The sequence below is a fragment of the Epinephelus lanceolatus genome, chromosome 12 (assembly GCF_041903045.1).
Source record: "Epinephelus lanceolatus isolate andai-2023 chromosome 12, ASM4190304v1, whole genome shotgun sequence".
NCBI lineage: Eukaryota > Metazoa > Chordata > Actinopteri > Perciformes > Serranidae > Epinephelus > Epinephelus lanceolatus.
The window spans coordinates 26,634,971-26,649,733 of record NC_135745.1 but is presented as its reverse complement, the minus strand read 5'-3'; the positions used below and the strand labels follow the sequence as shown (position 1 = coordinate 26,649,733).

At 41.8% G+C, this 14,763-nt stretch overlaps 2 protein-coding genes across 2 annotated transcripts in view; one reads left to right on the top strand and one right to left on the bottom strand.

Annotated features, from left to right (window-relative positions):
- The window catches only part of cdc73 (cell division cycle 73, Paf1/RNA polymerase II complex component, homolog (S. cerevisiae)), a 40,648-nt gene that overhangs the window by 14,072 nt on the left and 11,813 nt on the right, over positions 1–14,763 (bottom strand). The window contains exon 11 of the mRNA XM_033650465.2: positions 7–64. Within this exon, the coding sequence (XP_033506356.1) occupies positions 7–64 (58 nt within the window). The remainder of the gene's footprint in view (positions 1–6; positions 65–14,763) is intronic.
- Positions 8,338–13,417, top strand: LOC117271923 (beta-1,3-galactosyltransferase 2-like). The gene is made up of 2 exons (XM_033650467.2): positions 8,338–8,973; positions 11,506–13,417. Exon 2 carries the CDS (start codon positions 11,732–11,734, stop codon positions 12,998–13,000), a length of 1,269 nt encoding a protein of 422 aa, XP_033506358.1. The 5' UTR covers positions 8,338–8,973; positions 11,506–11,731; the 3' UTR covers positions 13,001–13,417.

Sequence of the window (14,763 nt, the reverse complement as noted above, 5' to 3'; positions counted from 1 at the left end):
ACCAACCTGGACGAGGGACAGGCTGCAGCGCTGGGGTCTGGGCCTTCCGAGCAGATGCTCCTTCCTGGAAAACACGACAGCACCCAAAGGTCATAATCAAAAACATACTATCCCTTTGACCAAGTAAACACTGCAGAAACAAAAATGTTGCTAGTTGTGTTGGTGTGCATGTAAAGGCCTGACCCACTGAATGGTGATGATTGATTCAGACTGCTCAGACACACTCACTGACTTAGAGACATATTTGAGAGTTTAAGTCATAAAAACAGTCTGAGAGGAAAATGTAGATTAAGAAAAAATGTGGGAAAAGTTCTGTTTAAAAATGGTGACCCAAACAGTTTTTTTGTTGAGCACTGCTCACTGTCAACTCCCGCCAGGTCACCGTTGATTCCCTGTAGGGAAGCAAGTGTGTGTACACGCGTGCATGTATCTGTGTGTGTGTGTGTGTGTGTGTGTGTGTGTGTGTGTGGTAGGTGGAGAGGCCGGGGCCACACTAGGTGTCACAGTCTAGCAGTAATCCATCATCGTGTGACATGTTTGCAGGCTGGAGCTAACGCTGACGGAGGAGCTACAGAAACATACTGACCTTGTGGAGTTTGTGAAAACCTCACAGAGCGGCGTGAAGCCAATAAATTGCTTGTGTTGTCTGATCAACAGTCTAAAACCTAAAGATACTCAATTTACAATAACACAAAGTGCCAGATAATAAACATTAATGGCGTAGTCCTTGGCTGAGTTGTAATGTTGGTTAGCTCAGTGGTGCTAGGTGAGCTAGCAGTAGGTGGACGCTTCCCTCTGCACGGTGATACAGATGGCGGGTGTAATGTAGCAGAAAGAAAATAGTTCCTACATGAAACTTCTCACAACAAGGTCTGTGGATTATCTTGAGTAACAAGGTCATGATTTCTGGAAAGAGACACTGATGTTGAGTTTTCAAATGTATTTTTTGGTACTTTGGTGCAAACAGTGTGTGGGGTGAGTGAATCAAACGCTACTAAGTGTGTGTGAGAAACTGTCCATTCAACCTGCTGAATAATTTTTAAAAGACAACACGCTGACACCATCAGTAAAGCAGCTGCCAGCTGTCACTTTCTCACATCACACATGATCTTGAGTGAATCTGCAGTTTGACGTGCATGTGCTTGAATTCCAAGTGTCTCACATGTCAGACATCAACCACTGAAAATTAGGGCCAATATCTTTTTTCTTGTCCTTATGTAATCAATCAATATTTCAGTATTTTCATATTCTTCTCCTCACTTTTTGTGTATTTATGCAAAATTCAGTAAGTATTTTGTTCTACATTTTTTTCTTGACGAACGTGCAGGCCAGGCTTTCTTATTATTGTCAAATAATTCATTTATTCATTCCTTTGTTCAAAGAGGAGATTATGTTCCTGTTTCACTATTCTATAGGGGTAAAGGGAAAATACTGTTAATGCTTCATATGACTGAGAGATACGACAAAAAGTTACTTACAAAGATGTTTGAAGCTCTTCTAATGCATACCATACACTAGAAGACTTCGTAAAGACTTTGAAAGACTAAAGTTCTACAAAGCGCATTTATACTTGTGCGACAGCTGTATGCAGAGTCTACGCCGCAGCCTACTCATGTAGCCTACGCCGTTGTGAGCATTTATACTTGTGCAGTGGTGTGTCTGTCACTCTGCAGTTACACCTTCAAAACACTGGACAGTGGTGAGGTTTCTGTGAAGCGCCATAAAGTTAAGTTGATTAAAACACACATTAAACATGGATTAATAGAGACAATTTCAAAAACAAGCACACAAATCAGCTTCACTATAACTCGCAGCTTTCATAGACAAACACTTGTGTTTTGCTGGACACATTTTCCCCATACATACACATGCTAATGTATTTAGCACAAGCCTATGGCATTTTACATTGTATAAATTTGCCTAGCGGCTAGTGGACTATTCCTCTACTCATGAGGCCAGGGACAACAGCAACATTTAACAAAGGTAACATTACAAAATTCAGCTCCATTACAACTCATAAAGGTTCACTGACAAAACCACTGTCTTATACTAAACACGTTTTCCAAACAAATATAATGTGCTAACATTATTAGCACAAGTCTATGGCATTTGACATTGTATAAATAAGCCTAGCAACAAGCGAGATTTCCTCTGTTCATATGAAGCCAGGATAAATCACACGCACAAGACTTAAAATGCTACATTTTTTCTTGACGAACGTGCAGGCCAGGCTTTCTTATTATTGTCAAATAATTCATTTATTCATTCCTTTGTTCAAAGAGGAGATTATGTTCCTGTTTCACTATTCTATAGGGGTAAAGGGAAAATACTGTTAATGCTTCATATGACTGAGAGATACGACAAAAAGTTACTTACAAAGATGTTTGAAGCTCTTCTAATGCATACCATACACTAGAAGACTTCGTAAAGACTTTGAAAGACTTAAAATGCTATTTTTGTGGAGGCTTTATTGTCTTCACTATTTATTGTTTCTTATCTGTGAAATGAAAGTAAATAACAGCTTAGTTTCCACTGAGGGAAATGGTACATTTCTGAGGAAGGTGCACATCAGGCTACTTTGCAGAAGTATAAATCATGCATAAAGACTGAATTTTCAGTGACACACTATAATATTTTGCAAAGACTGGGGATCTTGCAGGGTCACTATTTGCTAGACTACAACTAGATTCCTTTTGAGATCATTTTCTGGTAGAAAATATTACGCCAAACTCTCTTAAAGCAATGTGACATTAATGATCCCTTACATGTCCTTTCTTACATGTAGAGACATCTTATGTTGATGACAGTATTCTTGTTCATCCAGCAACAAAATTATCCATAAATGGCATTTGCGTACAAACCATTCATTTATTTATTTTGTTGCTTCAACTTGCTTCAAGCTTCTGTTGGTTAGCTGTGCCACTTTAGTGGAGGGAACCGTGGGTATGAGAGGTGAACTGTTTAAAAAAATTACGATTTCTCACTAAACTAAGTGCTGGTTGGTGGATCAGATACATGTTTTTGGTATAAAGGCGACATAAAGTGTTAAAAGTGAAAAAATATTTGAGTTGGGTCATGATGTTGCTGAAAAATCTAAAAAGCAAAACTTTTAACTGTTACACATGCTCTGTTATTGTGCTCATGAGCTCCCTTGAAAGACATTATTCAAGCTGTGTTATAGCAAAGAAAAAAAACCTATGAAGGAGCTAAAAGGCGTCGTCCCCATCCTGTCAACTGATGGCAGGACAGTTCATCCCTGCCAGTCAAAGCAGCTCTAATGTCAAAACAGAGCACTGAGAAAGCAAAAGCTCTGCACCAATAAGATAAATGAAATACAAAGATAAATAGCTGTTAGTGGGCCCCAAGGTCTGCTGTATCAAATCTATCTACTCTCCTCCCATCCCCCAAGCTGCAGGGCAGAGTCTATCAGCAGCACTGCACGATCACTGTCAGTTACAGATAAAGTGCTTGTCAGCAGCTCTGCAGCAGCTTTGGTGCATTTATGTCCTTTCCAGTGATGGTAAACGTCGCACCAAGATATGCTTTGCTTTACAATAGAGTATTTAAAGAACTGAAATGTGTAAAGAACCGCCCATCAGGCTCTGGATGAAGGTAAGGCTGTAGTGAGTAGGGCTGGGTATCGAAGTAGGATACTTTTTAGGCACTGACCGGATTGCCTCAATACCATCGAGTGTTGTCGTTCCGTACCAAATTTCGATACCTAAGGGGTTAATCTCATCAACGTCAGTGAGACAGTGATCATGCAGCACGTATGATTTGCTAATATTCAAAAGTGCTGGTGATTGGCTGTACTGAGAAATCCAGGAAAAACACTAGGTTATGTCACGGGTTGCGCCTAGACACGGGGGTTATCACAAGTACGTGTTGTATTTTGAGAGGCTGTGTGTGTCTTCGTTGTCTACGCTCACTTTCTTGTTCACAAAGGAGGCCAAAGCTATTTGCTGAGGAGGACAAGGCGACTGAAGAACAGAGACCGCTGTCAGCAGCAGTACAGAGAAGGGTCAGGCAGAGATAAAGCACTACAGAGGCTCTCCTCCTACGCTGACCTCAGTGAGTCCAGTAACCTGGTAATGGGACATGACGGACATTCTGCCAGTAGTTTCTGACTTGGCACAGCAAACATGTTCTACTGACGGGGACAATATCAGCCAGGAGCGGGCTTGGCGGTTGCCTGAAAAAGCAGACATGTTGATTGATTTTTAAGAATTTCTGAACAATGTAAAGATCTTTCGGTGGATTTATACTCATACAGAGTGGATATGACGCATCAGTATAAATCCTACTTTAAATATGCAGCAGTAAGCCTTATGTACTGACTTGCAACCGTTCATTTTTCACTGTATTGGTCACATTTTGCTCCTTTGTGCTCTTATATACTGTTGGAGCTGCAGTGGCTCAGGATACAAGGCAGTTGTGGTAATCTGACAGTTTGATTTTTGCTCAGTAAAAATGTAATTTAATGATGCTTCATAAAATTGGTATCAAAAAAGTATAGTTCAGGAACCCGTGTCAAAGTCAAGGTATCGAAATTTTAGAATGATACCCATGCCTAGTGGGGAGAGAGGGCGGACCCACCGATCTGAGTGGGTTAGTGACAGTGAGGAGTGTCAGCATTTTACCCAAAGTTGAATATTTTCCAACTTTCAGCGACCATGATGTTGGACAACCACAGCTCCACCCACCTTAGTCTTGGCAAGGTGCTGGAAACATCAGTAAGTCCAAATTGTATGTTCTGAGGGGATATAATAGACTGAAAGCTCCAGAATTAAAGCAACACTTACCTTTCTGGAAATTCTACGCTTTTCTTTGTTTATGTTTAAATGCTACTAGTCCATACCCATTAGTAGCTTTGTCACCTTCTACCTATACCAGTCCTCAATGCCTATGTGCAGTTTCACATAGATTGACCACGTCAGTGAGTAGAAAAACGTGGGACAGACAGAATGACACACTGACAGTTTCTGTGATTATGTACAGCATACCATACCATGACTTAGTCATACCAAAAATTAGAAAAAAACAACAACATTCAGCCACAGGGGGAGCCACAGCGATCGGTCGTATTTTAGCCATTTTTAAGCATTTTTCTGTTGTTATAGCGCCACCCAGTTGCCAATTACAGTTAAATTTCTCCAGTCACCTTGAGGCGTCCTCTTCTACATGTCTACCAAGTTTAGTAAAAATCGATATGGCGGTTAGGCCTAGATAAGAAATTAGCTCTCTAGTGCCCCCATTCTGTTTAATGGGGTCAATAATGGAGGGGTCCCCTCAGATTATGTGTGGTCATATGCCTGCAAACTTGCGTGGTGATCGGTGAAACCCTTGAGATGTTATATACCTTAATGTGATGAGCCACGCCCTCCGCAATATTCATTGCCTTATAGAAGCTCAGTTTTAGTAAGTTTTCCAACTTTTGCCAAGAAGGAACTTTAGATATTGGTCCCTAGATTATGTTCACTGAGTTTCATGCAGATCGGTCAAACTTCCTAGGAAGAGATCGATTTTAAGTGTTTTTCAAAAAATTCAAAATGGCGGAAAATCTATATAACCGGAAGTTATGGGTTCTTGAGGCAAATTTGTTCCTCGTGAGGAGAGGCATCTCTGTGCAAAGTTTCATGTCTCTACAACATACGGGGCATGAGATATGCCCATTCAAAGTTTGCAATTTCAATCGGTTGCTATAACGCCTCCCTTTGGCCAATTGATGTAATATTGCTTCGTTTGCATCCTCCCATGACCCTCTACCACTGTGCCAAATTTCACATGGACTGACCAAGTCAGTGAGGAGAAAAACGTGGAACAGAGACACAGACACACACAGACAGAGTTTTCGGCATTATATAGTAAGATTAATAAGCTGATGGCACACTAAAATGTAAGGGGATTCCACCAGAAATAAAAACTCATAATTATACCATTCTCATATGATTCTAAGAAAACTCCGACCAATCACTGCATTCGGACCAAGCCTCAGTATTATCTTCCTTGTTTGTTGCCAGTCACCAGTACTATCTAACGTTAGCATTTACGTTATATTATAAAACTCATCAGTCATCACTGACCCCGGATAAGTTTCAAAACACCGGGGTTGCGTTTGACTGTGCAGGACAGGTAACGTTATGTTTAGTTTGCTTCTAATATAACATATAACGTTATATGACAACACAACATCCAGTTGCTAATAGCTAACGTTAGCGTACTGTAGCGTAGCCTCTGAAACATTAACTTCCTTATGCGTTTCCACTTACTAGCAACGTTAACACTACTATCTTATGTTAGCACTGTAACCTTATTCTAAAACTCATCAGTCATCACTGACTCCTGTTGAGTTTTAAAAATCTGGGGTTACATTTGACTGTCTTGGTTGTAACGTTACACTCGCTCTCTTCTTCCATGTAACTAACAGTACCTTGCCAACGCCTACGTCTATCATAGACGTAATGGAGGAGGGGGGAGTAGGCCTTTGGAGGGAGGTGGAGTTGTGGGTGTTCAAATTGTTTCTAAGTGCTGTGTGAAATGCAAGAAATGTCAGAGTTGCTTTAATTGAAAGCCTGCATAGGTGTAAGTGTGTGGAAATCTTTTCTACCAGTTTGAACTCTTAGTGCCCCCCACTCAGCACAGACTAGACACTCAGCGCCTCATCACACTGCTAGCAATAGTAGCAGAATGTAAATAAACTGCGCTTCTATTAAGAAGAACACAGCAGTTTTGGTGGTTGCTTGTGGTTGTGGTTGTGCTTATTCCAACAGCCCTAATGAGGGACTTTCCAGGCGAATGGCAGCCATCAGACAAAAAATAGTATGTACAAGACAGTTACTTTTACAGTCAAACAATTAGGGACACTTTATCTTCTGACAAGATCGGTGCGTAAAACGGTAGCAATACATTGTCGACTTCATGAAGCAATCTATCAGGAATGGACTCTTGAACATATCCTAATGGCTAATAGGGCTGCAACTAACGATTATTTTCAATGCTGATTAATCTGTGGATTTTTTTATCGCTTCGGGTTTTTAACGGTGAAAGACACCGCAACTCAAAAGCCCTTTTTAAATAGGAAACTTGGGCACCTCGGATCAACTCGCCAATCCGGCTGTGTGTGTGTATAAATGCTCACAGCTTGCCGAAAATCTGGCAGTGTAAAAGGGGCTAAAGATATTCAGTTTACTGTCACAGAGGAGTAAAAAAAAACAAAAACAAAAAACACAGAATATATTCAAATTTAAGAGGCTGGAATCAGATAATTTTAACTTTTTCTACAAAATTTCTCAAAATGATTATCAAAATGACAGAATAGAAATTAATTTTACAGTTGACAACTAACCGATAATCGATTCGTCTTTGCAGCTCTTTTTGCCAACACAGCGCCTTGCTTGATATCGCTGCACTCGAGTTGAGCCACTTTCAACTTATTTTGCCAAATGACCCAGGGCCATACTGTTTCTATTTATTGACCATGTTAAGAATATAGCTCCCAGGAAATATAAATATGTCTGCTGAGGAAGCTACTTTCTAATTTTCCTGTGAATAGAAGATACTATTTTACCTTTTCCCTTAACTGTCAGCTAATAAAGAGATTAAACTTAAGCCTAATAGATGGTGGACATCTGAAGGGACCATGAAGGCCAATGAGCACACACACAAAAAAAAACAACCCTCCCCTCTTCCCCCACCCTCCTCATGAAAAAAATATTGCTCCGAGTCACAGTGTGGCAGAATTAAAATGACAATGTCTAAATATGAAAATTCAGGCATTGCAGACCACCACGGCTGAATGAGCGTAGCGGAAACATTGGTGTAATTATCTGTGTTCTAATTATCCTCCAATACAAGAGACTGGCAGGAGACACATTAAAGACTGTGACTGAACAGGCTTCTGAGTTGCTCTGTCCATCACTGCACGAGTAAACTCAATCCTGATGTCTAAGCAAACCTTTCAAAATTTGTTTAAGTGCTGACATGAAGGCTTGCTTCTCCCCCTTCTCCTCTTACTTCATAGCAAATTGCGATAATGCTTTATTCCTCTTTCTGGAGAGTGGGTGTGAATACAAATAGGTCAGCAGCCCAACCCCCCCTCCACCACCCCCCTCCCCTTTAACAGGGCAGGCAGCAACAGCAGCAGAGACGGCATGATGTGGTGAGAGAACGTGCTGCCACCAAGCCTGGAGCTGCCTATCAGAACAAAAAACACACTTCCTCCTCCCCCGCTGCTCTCAACCCTCCAGCCCTCTCGCAGACAACACAACGACAGCCCACAGGAGCTGCTGAATGAGGAAGGTGAGAAAAGGAAAGTGGAAAAAAAAGGAAAGCGAGGCACATGGTAGGGGGGAGGGAGGTTAACATGAGAGCATGTGAATTAAAGAGGAAGAGCGAGAGGAAACAAGGATCCGCGAGGAAATAGAGGCTGAACAAACGGAGAGATGCGAGGCTTGTGCATCATCCAGAGATGATCTCGATCTATCCGCTGCTGCTTTGATATACAGAATACGACAGGCGAGGACAGCGAAAGGACCCACAGCTGCAGCTAACTGTCAACCACTGACTCTATACTCCCTTTGGCAAAAGGCAGCAGCAGCAGCACCGTTAGCATCAAGCCTCTGGGGACAATGCGCCAAGGCAGATGGAGAGACTGCAACACTGGAGCTCTGACACATGTTCCGTCCATGCATGCACACGCAGATACACTTGTGCATGCATGTGGTAGTTAGCTTCGAGTGGCAGGAAGAGGACCAAATTTCTCCGTTCTTCTGCGTAACAGCCACATGTGGGCTGGGTTAAAAGAAGAGGATGATTTGTCATACGTTGAGAGGGAAATAAATGAGGACCTGAGTCGTCAAGCTGGAGCTGTATGTGATTTGGCTACAGGGACGAAAGGAGCAGTGACCAAGAGGGCAATTTGTGAGTGAGGATTGTAATTCATCACAGTCAGCAATGATGGATGGATTAAAATGGGTGAGTTTATGCAGTTAAGATGCAAACGCACATCAACACAATGCTGAAAACAAAAATTCATGCTGCAAAATACGAGCCCAGTTTTTATGCACAGTACAGGATGTGAAGGGTGTGCCTTTTTTTAGGAGGAAATGATCACTTCTATTTCTGTTGATGCATGCAAGAGAGCTAACAGAAGTCTTTTCAGTGCTCCTGTGAGCTCTCACAAACCTCTCTTTGTCTTGTTGGGGTCCTTTAAGAGGGTAGTCTGTAATTCAGTAAAAAACTGAGAGACCACACTGCAATTGAGGGTGCTAGCAGCACGCAAACAGACTGTTCTCTCTAAAACCATTTCTCATGTGGATGCTGTTCAAGAGCAAAAGAAAGTTGAGCTGAGAAAGCAAAACATATTCTGTTTATTCTTGTCCTGAGAGCCATGTAAGATATCCCTTCAACAGAATACACAAGGATTATGTAGCCAGAAATAAAGTTCAGTGTACAATCAGTAATCATGAGGCTGTGAAGGGAAACTTCTATAGTGAACAGTATATGGAGTTTATTTTGTTCTGCATTGGCCTGCTGTGCTTCCCCACTGAGTGATAAAAATTTTCGCACTGTCTGAGAGGTTTTTGCTTGGGAGTTTGTAACATGCTGATATCGACACTGACATAGAAAAGCCGGTTGATTCTTCACAATTTGTTACAGCTAGTATTTTACAGTCCCTTTGGGATGTCGCAATGTAGCTATCACAGCGATGAATGTAAATTCAGCGAGTACCCGCGGATTCTGCTGCTGGACCGGAACTCTCACATGCACTGTGACAGGGCTAGCATCACACCTCTAAAAACACCTTAAAAACAAAGGCCAACTGTTCCTATGTGGGTGTGAGATTATGATGCAAATGTTAACTGCTGCAGCGAGGCTTCTGCCCAAGCAGCAACCTATGAAGAGAAGGGATGAGATCACATTGTGCTGTGTTAGCTCATGCTAACCAGGCAGGGAGAGGAGGGCGAGAGTGGCTCACAGAGTCAATGACAGAAATGGCTGATGGTCAGCAATCATCAGCTGCTGCTGATGCTCCACCATGTTCACCAGCTGATCGCTGACATCGCACGTCTGCCATTTACTGCCGGGCTGTGAGTGTGCTGTTTGTTACTGGGGCTGTTGTTACTGAAAACATCTGCCCAATGAGAGCGGTGACAGTGAACCGCTGTAAAACCAAAGTGATGTAACACCCCGTTGAGTTAAGGGGAAGTGCAGATTTGGGTCATTGACCTTTCACGTGTTATTAATTCATCTTTTGCCAATATAAAAATATTGAGTGTAGGGATGCAAACAATTAATCGATTATCGATTAATTGTCGATAAGAAATAAATTCATAAATTAATTGCAATTAATTGCGTTTTTAAACCCGTAATTCCCCGCCACTCCGCGTGAGGGCGCTCTTGACGCCAGACGTACTTGATGCACACATGAGAAGCAGGGCTCTGACGAGAACAACATAAACACGAAGCGGCATGATGAAGCGGACAAGACGGAGTGCAGTGTGGAGCCATTTTAAGTTGGTTAATGACGACAAAGACGCCAAATGCACAATATGTGGTAGTATTTTAAAGTACAACAACTCCACAACTTCGTTGAATTACCACCTGAATACGACACATTCAGTCGTGCTACATGGAGCGAGTGGATCGACGTCACAGCCTACAATCACCACAGCGTTGGGACGGACGGTATGTGACGCTGGGAAAGCGGAGGGCATCACTCAGCAAATATGTAACATGGTTACAACAGACATGCTGCCAATAAACATCGTTGATGGACAGGGATTTCAAGAGGTGATAAACTACATCGAGCCAGGGTATAATATCCCCTCTAGAACGATCATAACTACCCACATGGAAGCAAGTTACGTGAGGAAGAAGGCGGAGTTGAAAACACAACTTGCAACCGCGAATGTGGCCCTCACAACCAACTGTTGGACTTCCTTAAATACAGAAAGCTACATCACAGTTACATTAAAGTAGCCTACATATTATTGCATTCTTCTATTCAGGAATGTATTATTTAATTTTCTATTCAGAATTTAATTTTTTGCTGCTAAGAGACAGTGCACTCATTTATTTTCATGTTAAAGTAGCCTACATATTGTATTCTTCTATTCAGGAATGTATTTTATGCTGCTATTAATGTTTCCCATGTCACAGATGAGAGAATGCCCAATTTATTTTCATGTTAAGTAGCCTGCGTTATATTTTGATATTTACTGTTCAGAATATCTTTGATATGCTACCAAAATGCTATTACCTGCCCTCAAGTGTATCCCAAATATATCCCAAAATAAATCTTTGCTTAAGGAACATGATTTGCATTTTTTCTGTATTTCATAAGGAAGATATAGCTTTTTATGTTATGTATAGATAGAACCTATTGATTCAGAGGGAAATTCAGCTTCTCAGGAAAATCGCCGCTTATCAATTAATCGATGATTGATCAATAAGATGAAACTATCGATTTGCTCACACATGTCCCCTTTTTCCTCTGTCTGATAGGCAATCACCAGCCGTACAGCATTAGAGCGGACTCACATCTTACAACTGGCTTGTTGGACAACACCACTGTCTGTGATGAGAGATCAACATTGGGTCCAAGGCCCTTAAGGAACCCATCACACACACACTTCACATTTTCTCAAGGGATCAAGGACTGGTCAGAAGCTGCTGACAGTAAGCCTTGGGAGCGTGACACCTGTCTGAGTGAATTCCTCCTGCTGAAACCATGCAGTGGAGACGACGCCACTGCTGTACACACACAGCTAAATTTCTCTATCTCCTCACACTGTTGGGTCTGTTGGTCTTTCTGGTCCAACAGGTGTGGCTGCCTAAGCTCACAGGTATGCCACGGTGGAGAGGCCATCCTGTGGTGTACGGAGGGGGTGAACTGCATACCACCAAAGCCAAATGGAACATGAGCGCCCCACATTCAGCGTGGAGGTTTGTCATTGTCCCTCAGTCGACTTTCAAAACTGATACTAACAACAGCTCCCCTGAGAAGGTGGGTGTCTCCTCACTTCAAGGAGACCCAACTTTTGAAAGCACACCAGCAGCCAACACTAGCCAAAGTGTAGAGGGAGACCTTCGTGACAATGTAACCCATGGGCCTTTCACTTATATCATCAACGAGCCAGACAAATGTGTAGACAGCGGACCTGCGCCTTTTCTGGTGTTGCTTATAGCCACTGAGGCTAGGCAGGTGGAGGCAAGAAATGCCATACGGCAGACGTGGGGGAACGAGAGCGTGGCTCCAGCTCTGGGATTCATCCGGTTGTTTCTGCTGGGGAAAAATGAGGGAGAGCTGGGACTTCTACAGCAACGGATGCTAGAAGCAGAGAGCCGGAGGCACCACGATATCATTCAGCAGGACTTTCTGGATTCCTACAAAAACCTGACCATTAAGACATTGATGGGAATGAACTGGGTGGCAATGCACTGCCCAAAAGCCGGCTACGTCATGAAGACTGACAGTGACATGTTCGTCAACACGGAGTACCTCATTTACAAGTTGCTCAGACCAGAACTGCAGCCTAAGAAGAACTACTTTACAGGCAATAACATGAGAGGCTTTGCACCCAACCGAAACAAAAACAGCAAGTGGTACATGCCCCCTGAGCTGTACCCAGGTGAGAAGTATCCCACCTTCTGCTCTGGGACTGGTTATGTCTTCTCTGGAGACTTGGCGAGGAAGATCTATGGCGTATCGCTGAGAGTCAGCCGCCTGCATCTGGAGGATGTGTATGTGGGAATATGCCTGGCCGAGTTACGAATCGAACCCACTCCTCCGCCCAACGAGTTCCTATTCAACCACTGGCGGGTGTCTTATTCCAGCTGCAAATACAGCCATCTCATAACATCGCATGGGTTTCATCCCAACGAGCTACTTAAATACTGGCATCACCTGCAGAGCAACAAACACAACGCCTGCATCAACCCAATGAGAGGAGGCAGGGCACACTCAGGCAGAGTGTACAAAGAGAGACCAGCACAGTAACTGACAGATATCAATGAACTCCACTTGTCACAAGCTCCTTGTTAGATGCAAATAATGTTTTAATCTCAGACCGTTCTATTCTTAACATCAAGGGATTAATCCAAACTTTATCCACATACTCACTAAAATACAAATTCTACATTAATGTTGTGTGAAAACCCTACAGCTATTGCCAATTTTGTATTAAAGAGATTAAAATGTTTCTATGTTTGGGACAAACCACTGGAGATTTTATGTACAGTTATATTTTACAACAGAGTGAGCTGTGTTTCTCTGTGGTGCAAAGGCTACTTTTTTGTAATGATGTGAGATCTACTGTCTGTGTTTTATATATGCTGCCTTACAAGTACGGGCCACTCTAAAACTAGAGTGGACAGGGTACAGTGCCAATAAATGTTTCCACGTGTGTAGCAAAAAGTCAATCAAGTCATTTCAAAAGACATGAAAACATGAAATCAGATACTACAGATTGTTGCATATTGACTTGGGAATTCTTGTGTGTCAAATGACCAGAATGTATTGCCATATAAATTCTGGAAATTACATATAAAAGTGCATTTAAGGTCAAAGCACGAAGTTCCCCTTGTTACTTGAGTGATGTACTGTCTCATGATAAAAAGAGTTACAATGGTAAATGATGACGCACCTCTAGAGATGCTTATCTTAAAAATGATAAGAGAAAAAACTTTCCATTCGGTGGTTTATGCTGATCCTCTTCAAGATACCAAAAAGAATGAGCAATATTTTTTTTTTCATAGACTGAATACTCTATTCCTGACATTTTTAAAATGTGGTCACTTGTACTGACTTCATTTAGAGGGTAACTTGGGTAAAATTTAACCTTGACCATATTTTCCTCTGTATTGGTGTCTAAGTGACTAATGGGAACAACGATTTTCGAAACTGTTGAGCAAGCGCTGCAACCAGCAGCTGTGAAACAGGCTGCAATGTAATGTGAATTGGCAATTGAACGCTGTCAATTTAAGTCCGCTTAAAGTGTTTTTGCCACTGACAGGCTCAGATTGTTATTCTAAGTGTCTGCAAACATTATGGAAAGGATCCCTACAGAGATAGACGTTTTTGCCACAGCCACATAATTGCTCTCGCCAAACATACCAGACTCCATTTAAATAAACAGTTATTCTATCAGTGTGAACACACTTAATTAAAAGTCAACAGAAATAAAATAAAACAATCAGAAGCCACATCTTGGTTTATCTTTCAACTGTTCCAACAATCAGCAATTCTGGTTTGGTTCAAATAAACCCTTAATTCACCCAGTTAGATGTGAAAATATGGTGGCTCTATACACGTTAGAATTACAGTTTATTTAAACAGAGTCTGGTGGGTTTGACCATAGCAATCTCAAGGCTGTTTCTGGTTAAATAAAATGGATCATACTCTTTATAAATAGGCCTATCTCTGTAGGGATTCTTTCCAAAATGTTGATAAAATTACTGTTTACTGAAATGGAGTCTGGTGAGTTTGATGATCGCCATTTCAGGGCTGTTTCCGGTTAAACAAAAAGGATTCTACTCTTTAAAGGGGTTTCACTCACTCACTTTTGTCTAAATGAGTGGTAGGATGTTCAATATGTGACATTTCTCCAATACGAAGCTCGGGCTGACCTGCCTACAGCTCGTGAGCGCGCTCTTTATTTAATAATAGGGCACTCAAACCGCGTCAAACAAAGTCAAAATACGTCCACTAAAAGTGCATTTTTTTTAAACACAGATAGGCTCAGATTGTTAGTATAATTATCC

Bases quoted from the DNA above. Each gene is read 5' to 3' on its own strand.
- LOC117271923 (XM_033650467.2), top strand. From the start codon at position 11,732: ATGCAGTGGAGACGACGCCACTGCTGTACACACACAGCTAAATTTCTC.